Genomic DNA, 8784 nt, shown 5'->3' with positions numbered 1-8784 from the left:
ACAGGAAAAAGCAAAGTGCTCTAATTCTCCTTCCACACTTTCAAGCCTCATCCTTTATTGATATTCAGCCAGGTGTTAGGTTAATTTTGCATCAAAACAGTAACTTCAGAGCATAATGGGACTCTGAGATCTTTCACAACGACTAAAATGAAACAGAAATCAAGAAGATTGAGCTGATTTTCTCTGTACATGACACTGGGCTCTCTGCTGATTTCTTGTTTATTTTTTAATTTGTTATTTCTAATGAATTTGCATGGCAAATTCATGAGGCTTTGGCAACACAAAGTTTAGGACACTCTCATTTTTTATTAAAGTGAACAAAGAGCTCCCACTCACTCAAAGATTGTTCAATGGATATTGTAAATGAATGAGACATTTATTTTTGTGCCAGCTCAACTACCAGTGTCGACCAGATTTGCATATATTTTGGCAAGTGCACTGCCACAAGTTGTAATAAAATAGGCCCTTTATACTTGAGTCTAATTTACTTCAGTTACATTCATTTTATTTACTTTCTTTCTTTTTATGTTAAAGGAATTTCTGTAAAGGATAACTTGGAAACAGCGAGGTCAAAGAAATGTCTGCTATATAGCTGTTATCAAGCATTTTTCCACTGAGAAAAAATAAGAACATTTTCCGGAGGAAAAAAAAAATAATCCCAGGTGCTATGAATTTAAGATTTCTGTTTTTTTTTTTTTTTTTTTTTTAATCACTGTTAGGATTCACATTGCATACTTATATATCATGCTTATTACTTGCTGCTGCCAGCTGTATTTTTTTTTTTTTTTAAGAACTCGCTATGCATATTTTACCATCTTCAGTGACATTTCCTACCTAAAGGCTGCTCACAGGAAGGCAAAAATATGCTCTTACTCTATGAAGTATTATTCTGGATACAGACTTTTTTTACAAGTCGTGGTGCTGGTATGGCTGCAGGAGTGATTTCAAACTGATTTTCTTTAAATGTGTGGAAAATTGAGGGAGAGAAATGCTTCATGAGCGGTACTTTGGTTTTTACAGGCTCATACCATTTTATTTTATTACGCATTAAGAATGTGCTTGAATGAAACAAACCAAAGAAAAGAAACAATGAGAACAGCACATTTAAACTCAGTGAGTTTAATTAAAGAGGTGAAAGTCCATGTATTTGTGAAATCTGAATAAAAATAATTGTCTGGTGTCATACAAACATATTGCAGGATCAGGTTATTGGTTTTGTTGTATTTTTTTAAGTCTTGGGTTTGCTGCTGTTCATAGTATCTTGAGAAGATACTGGACTGCTAATTCAAATAATAAAAGAGCAATGAAAAGAATCCTGTCTTTCTAACAGTTACCTTGTCTCCCTACTGAAGAAAAAAATACAGAGGCTCTAGACCCAACCCGCCCCCCACCCCCCCCACCCCCCCGATTATACAGAAACCAGATCCAATGAATTTCAGGAATATGTACCCTTTCCATATTTGAATAATAATTAAATAAATTAAAAAAAAATGATTAACCACAAACCTCTGAAAGGCTGAATTATTTTTTCATGAAACTCATCTAACAAACTATGCACAAACAGAAAATATTCTAAATGGAAAAAAAAAATCTGGAATTTATCTTAACACACTTAGGCTAAGCAGAATCAACATCTGTAAGAAGCTCCAATACTTTAATAGGCCCACGGTGAAGTAATGTGCCACTCACAGAAAGAAAATCAAAAACTGCCTCAAATTGCTCTCCCTACTTTTTAAAGCAGGTATCAGCTGCTGCCCAACTTACATCAGCTGAAATAAAATTGTCTTTACCAGCAATATCAAGGGGGATAACATAAATCCTCAACAATGATTCTGAAGTGTACTAATTTGAAGAAGTATCATGAGACATAACATAGTCAGCAGTCAGATATCTGTGAAGTATGTATTCCTTGTAACTAAAATAATATTCAGCATGATAAGATAGATAGAGAATAAGTTACTATGAAAATATATAGCTTTAATTTGCAGACATATAAACACTTTCGGTACATTACAGACATATGATGCCAGAAATCAAAATAATCCGTTTTAAGCATAACACTAATTTATCTTGTTCACACAGAGAAATCTGATGTAATCATCATACAAAATATAGTTTTCAGTTCTTAAAATGAAGTGAAAGTGAGACATCACTGATAAACCTGCTGCTTTATTGCAGAGGATACAGCGAAGAATAAATTATCAAGAAAATATGCTGCCAGTCTTACAAGTCAGATTTTGGATCTAATCCAAAATCAAAGCCAATGAAAAGGAGCCAGGAATGGTAGCCAGAAATCAGAAATAAGATCTTTCACATGAAATACCAATCCAGAAAGGAGCAACAGTCAGTACAAACCAAGTCCTATAATTCCCTATAATATGAAGTCATTTTTGTTTTCATCTGGCAGATCAGATTCAGAAGTATCACATGAAAAATCTATTACACAACCAAACTGATGGAGTACTAACAACAGATTGCTAAAAGTACCAAAAATATTACCACTTCTGCGACAAATAAAGATTTAGCCATTCCCTTGCTTCCTTGTATCTGGCATGTTTACAAGGATGAGCATGGGGTTTTGTCCTTATTTCCTGTAGGAAATATTAAATATAATTTTCCATAAAAATGACTAGCAGACTTCTGGAACAAATGATAGTGTGGGTGAAAGCTAGAGCAAATGAAAGATGGTATGCCACAGCAGTTCAGATTCTCATTATAATATCTTGCATTCTTTCTCAACAGGAATTGCACTTCTTGTTAATGCCTTTTCTATCCTACTGTAAAAGCTTTACTTGTGAGGTAATAAACATTTTTTTAAAAATTCTTTACTAGTGCATTTTAATGTCCTTATTCTTTTAATTATACACACATCGGGACAGACATTCCTCTTTTGTGTGTGTGTGTCTGTGTAAATCTCTGTAAGCCAAAGCATATTTTATATTAAAATCAATATATTTAAAATATACTTTATCTTATGGACAGTACCTCAACCAGTTCCCTGCTCAGGAGCATCTGATGCCCTCTTGTGGTTAAAAATACTTTTAAAACTTGAGTTTAAAGAATTCTTACCTTCCCGTTTTTTTTTTTATGGTCACTGATCATATCAATTAATGAAAGCTGCAAATGATGTCCATGTTTTTATAGACAGGGTGCTAGCTGTTAGTACTAAGTTTTCATAAAAAAAGCTGTACACTGAATTTGAATTTAAAAAATTGTAAACAGCTATTTACAATTATAATATTATTAAGTTATAAATTAGTGGTCCTTCACTGCAATCTCTGTCAATACGAACCACAGCTAGGTGTTTCAGAGTTGTCTAAGGTTTTCCAGATATTGATTTGAATTATCCACAAGGAAACATCATATGTTGGATATCTCCATTGGTTTCTTCTCCAACATGTGCAGGTTAATTCTTCCATTTAATGGGATTTGTACTTCCATGTTTTCATCTGCTCTGTGATGCTTTTTCCCTTTTCTCAGACAGATGTAAATGCCCATCCCAGTTACTAAAGCAATTGAACCCAAGCTTATTATTGACAGAGCTACTAAAGTAGGCATGCAGGATGCTGACTCCATTTTTTGATGTGTAGGTTCTATGGATATTTGCGGCTGCTTTTCTTCTATATTGATATCAGGCTCCTTTCTTAATAAGCTTTCAATGTAGCTCTCATTGCTAACTGTGTCATTGACGAAGAGATTCACCATGACAGTGGAATGGAGAGGTTCTGGATAGCCGTGATCACTAACTTTTACAAGCAGCCGATACAGGCCATAGTCATTTTGCATGAGCGACTCTTCCAAGGTGATATTACCAGTTTTAGGGTCAATTCTAAATGACTCTGGCCGGGGGCCTCTTCTTCCTATGATGCTGTATGCTATGACTGCGTTCATGCCAGTGTCTTTATCGACAGCATAGACCTCAGTGATGGGAGAGCCAGGAAGGGTAGAAGGAAGAACCAACAAATAAGACATATTAGACTGTGGAAACAAGACCAAAGGGGGGTTGTCATTTATGTCCAGAAGAAGGATAGTAATTTTTGCAGTAGAAGACAGGGCGGGATCACCACCATCAACTGCTTCGATCCACAGCACATAGGAGCTTTGCTGTTCCCTGTCCAGGGAGACTTTAGCTCTCAAAACTCCTTTTCCAGTATCTATGACAAAAATATCACTTCCATTCAGGACTGAAAGGGCAACCCATCCATTTTGCCCTGCATCAGCATCTGTGACACTGATAACTCCAATTTCACCAAAACCTGGAAAGTTTTCTGGCACAAAAAAGCTGAAATCCTTATTGATAAATCTTGGACTATTATCATTTTTATCCAACACAGTGATGGTGACAGTTGCTATTGACTCTCTTGGAGGGAACCCAGAATCTACTGCTTTCACAGTATATCTGTATTTCTCCTTTTCTTCTCTGTCCAGCTGAGTGGCAACTGTGAGAACTCCTGTGGTTTTATCCAAAGAAAAATAGGAAGGTGCATCAGGCCCTAAAAAATAGGACACTTCCCCTCTTTCTCCACTGTCAGCATCTGTAGCATGTAGTTTGGTCAAGAAAGCATTGGGAACATTGTTTTCCTCAATGGATAATTCTATCAGCTGTTGAGAGAAAACTGGTGAGTTGTCATTGTCATCCAAAACTTGTATTTTGATTATTTTGTTTACGTTAAATCCTTCTGAGTTCCATGCAACTACAGAGATTTCATACAGCTGCTGTGTCTCATAGTCCAAAGGTTTTGTGGTCTCTAAGAGGTATTCATTGTTGTATGGCTTGTATGGTGAAAGTCTGAATGGCCCATCACCATCCAAATAGCAATTAACTTTGTATTTTTCATCAGGGTCTTTGATGGTAAAAAATGCTATTGGTGTGTTAATAGGCTCCAATTCCTTTAAGTACACCACTCCTTCCACTTCATTAGCTATGAAACGAGGGACAACTTCAGGTGGCCTCATCATGACTTTGATGATGGTCACTAGCACTGTGATCACAGCAGGGATACAACCAGGACCATTGCCCAATATGATCAGCCTGTGGAGCCTTGGGGCGTCCCCATCAATCTTACTGGAGAGAGTGATGGCTCCTGTGCTTTCATCCAGGTGGAACAAGTCTCTGGATGGCTGAGGGACCTTCTGGCTGTAGGAGTAGGTGATCTCCGCATTGGACCCAAGGTCCAGGTCTTCTGCGTGGACAGTGGCCACATGTGTCCCTAGGCTGGAATTCCCATAAAGGGTGACGTTGAGCTGTGAGTCGCTGAACTGGGGGCAGTTGTCATTGATGTCGCTGATGCCAATAGTAAGCGTAGCACTGCCCACGAGCGGAGGAGCGCCCCCATCCTCAGCAATGATGACCGTGACATACTCCTCCCGTGCCTCTCTGTCCAGAGCCCCCATGACAATCAGGTAGGGGGTCCTCTCTCCGCTTTCATTCTCCTCCACGTCCAGGGTGAAGACACCGTAGTTATCTCGCAGACGGTAAGTCTGGACGCCATTGGTGCCCACGTCGGGGTCAAGGGCAGGGTGCTCGATAGCCAGGCGGGTGTTCACAGGTGCGTTCTCAGGCACCGAGAGGTGGATGTGGGGCACAGGGAAGTGGGGAGCGTTGTCGTTGACATCTCGGATAGCGATTTTCACCTTCACCAGGCGGAAGTACTCCTGCGGCAGCACCAGCACGTCCAGCAGCAGCAGGCATGACTCGGACGAGAGTGAGGAGGAGGAGGAGGAGGAGGAGGAGGACATGCTATCTGCCTCCCCAAAGACAGCGGCCCCACCACTCTCCACGCACAGAGCCTCCCGGTCGATCTCCAGGGCCGAGGTGTGCAGCTCTCCGGAGCGGTTGTCCAGATGCACGTACTGTCCCCCCAAGCCACGGGAGGCCAGGGTGAAGGAGAGGGGTGGCTGGGGGGCTGTGGGGCGCTGCCCGCCAGCTGTTGGCAGCCGCAGGTCACGGGCCAGGCTGCCAATGAGCACCCCAGCGGGCAGCCCCTCGTTGAGGCTGTAGAAGAGCTCAGTGGCGCGGCTGTAACTGGCGAAGCAGTTGAAAGGTCCAACGAAGAGGAGGAAGAGGAGCAAGTGCTAGGGAGAGAGAGGCACAGGGGCGTGGGGATAGGGTGGTGTTAGAGGAGGAGGAGAGGCAGGAGGCAGCCACCCCCTTGCCCATCGCCTCCCCTACAGACACAGTGAGCAGAGTGCAGCATCTGCAACCTGAAACCATTCTCCCTCTAATAGGGGAGAGATATCTCCCATCTTGTCCCCCTCCTTCACCCCCCGCCCCGGTACAGCAGCTACTCCCAGGGCATCACCATCTGTACCCTCTAGCCAGCACCAGCTGCACTCCCCCTAGCACACGCTCCCTTGCCAGGGCTGACCCAGGGGCACCAATACCCCCCATACCCCCCTTCCTGACCTTCTCCCCCTTCTCATCAGCGCTGCACCCACCCTCCCACCCCAAGAGACCCCCAAACATTTCCTCCCCCACTCCCCATCCCACACCAGCAAGGTAAAACACGACCCTGCCTCCTCGCCCCCATAACCCACCCCCCGGCCCCAAAGCCCCGTTATTCCCGCATGCCCCTGATAACCACGGCCCCCCAGCTGTCCCCACACCACCTCGCAGCTCCGCTGGGCTGCCCCAGCTTAAAAAAACCTTTAAATACGAGTTGAGCAGAGGGGCCGCGGAGAGGTAGCGCCAAGGAAGTTGCCGGCGTTGGCTGACAAGTGCATCCCCAGCGCCCCGCGGAGGGATGGGGGCTCCCCGAAGTAACTTCGGGTGTCGTCGCCCCGGGGGATCTTCCCCCCCCCCCCTTCTTTTTTTAACCGCTCTTTCCTTTTTTTTTTTTTTCGCCGCTCTCCGCTACAACCCGAGCCGGCAGCAACAGCGAAAAAAACTTTTCGCGGCTGCTGCGATCGGGGAAAAAAATACATAGGAACAACAACAAAAAAAGCACACAGAACCCAACACATATATAGGCATGCATATATATATATATATATAATTTTGCTCCTGCGTGCGAAGTCGGGCTGGGGAAGCAGGAGCCTCCCCTGCCCTCCCGCCTCCCCACCCTCACCTGGAGGCTGCCGCGGGCGCTGCTGGTGCTGCCGCGGCTGCCCGGGGGCCCCATGCCCGGCCTCCGCCGCCGGCTGCGCCCCAGCAGCGCGCCCGCTCCGCCGCCCGCCCGGCGCCTCTCCTCCCCGCGGCAGCCCGAGACCGTGCCCATGCCCCCGCCGTCGCCTCCGCCTCCGCCGTGCCGGGCTGGGCCGAGCCGGGCTGAGCACCGTGCACCGCCCACGACACTCCCCCGACCGTCCGGGGGGAGAGGGGGGACGGAGGAGAGGGGGGTGCGCGATCGCGGAGGCTGCGGTGGAGGATGCGGAGAGGGAGGGCGGGCAAGGGGAGAGGGATTAGGCGGCTTGGAGGGAGGCGCTGGGACCACCAGAGGAAGGAGATGCTCCCGTCTGGAAGCTGCAAGGAGAAAAACAAGATATGTCCTTTATTTATTTATTTATTTATTTATTTTTAAAATAATTTTTTAAAATAAAATGACAAAAATATTTTTTTTAAATAAAAAATAATTAAAAAAGACACGAGATGTCCTTCTGTGGATCTAATAAATAAAAAAATAAATACATAAATAAATTTATTAATAAAAATCACGAGATGTCCTGTGGATTTAATAATTAATTAATTAATTAATTAAAAAATCTAGATTTGTCCTTCCGTAGATTTAATAAATAAATAAATAGATAGATAAAAACAAGTTGTCCTTCCGTGGATGTAATAAATAATAAATACTTTAATAAATAAATAAAAAACCACGAGTTGTCCTTCTGTGGATTAAATAATAATATTAAAAAAATAAATAAATGCCACGGGTTATCTTTCTGTGGATTTAATAAATAAAAAACGAATTAATAAATAAAACCCACGAGTTGTCCTTCTGTGGATTTAATAAATAAATAAATAAGAAACTCGAGTTGTCCTTCCATGGATCTAATAAATAAAAAATTAAATTAATGAATTAAAACCACGAGTTGTCCTTCTGTGGAAAGATGCTGTGGTGTGGCTGCCATCAGGCAGAGCAGGAATTAAAAGCTGGCTCAGTTTTAAGTAGCGTTGCCAAGCCCTTGTGTCTGCACGAAATGAAAGTACTGTTTTGAGGAGTCTGTGACTATTTGCTTGGTGCAAGGTGCACGTCCTGCCGAATTAGAGCAGTGACTGCAATTTCCTGCTGCTTGGAACCCAGAGGTCTCTTGTGGCAGAAAATTATGCGCTCTCATTTTATAGTCTCCAGTCACATTTGGCTAGACTGTGAAACTGCCATAGAACTAGTCATGAAATTATCATCTCTTGGGAAACTTCAGAGAGTGCAAGCCCAATTACACGTTTCCTTAACATCTCGGACTATCGAAAGGGTAGCTAACCTGCCTTGTGTTCCTTGCACTGGCTCTCTGCAAGCTCTAGGTATTTAGCCTTAAAGCGTTCAGTGGTCTGGATCCAGGCTACTGATGAGAGTTCAAGGATTAAGATTCTGGAAGGCAATCACATTTGTCAAGTAGAGTGGAGCTGCCCCTCACATAGGTAAAGTTTGTACAAGAGATCAAACTGTCTAAATAGCATGGTCTGAGGACCACCTTGAACATCTCCACACTCCGTGGCAACCAGATTGTGCAAGCATTTGACATCAGCATGGATAATAAAGACACGTAGGACAGCAAAAGTATTGCTGCCAGTCCAAAACAAACAAACAAACAAAAAATACTGTTCCCTTTTTCTACCACAACTCC

General features: G+C 43.2%; 1 protein-coding gene across 1 annotated transcript; it reads right to left on the bottom strand.

The window, feature by feature from the left end:
- Nucleotides 1-1883: 1883 nt before the first annotated feature.
- On the bottom strand, nt 1884-7446 carry PCDH20 (protocadherin 20). The gene is made up of 2 exons (XM_048047763.2): nt 7068-7446; nt 1884-6075 (listed from the first exon to the last, which is right to left on the bottom strand). Exons 1-2 carry the CDS (start codon nt 7215-7217, stop codon nt 3361-3363), a joined length of 2865 nt encoding a protein of 954 aa, XP_047903720.1. The 5' UTR covers nt 7218-7446; the 3' UTR covers nt 1884-3360.
- Between the last annotated feature and the right edge of the window lie 1338 nt (nt 7447-8784).

This window comes from Anser cygnoides, chromosome 1 (assembly GCF_040182565.1).
Source record: "Anser cygnoides isolate HZ-2024a breed goose chromosome 1, Taihu_goose_T2T_genome, whole genome shotgun sequence".
In the NCBI taxonomy this organism is placed as follows: domain Eukaryota; kingdom Metazoa; phylum Chordata; class Aves; order Anseriformes; family Anatidae; genus Anser; species Anser cygnoides.
This window is presented reverse-complemented; position numbering and strand designations above follow the sequence as displayed.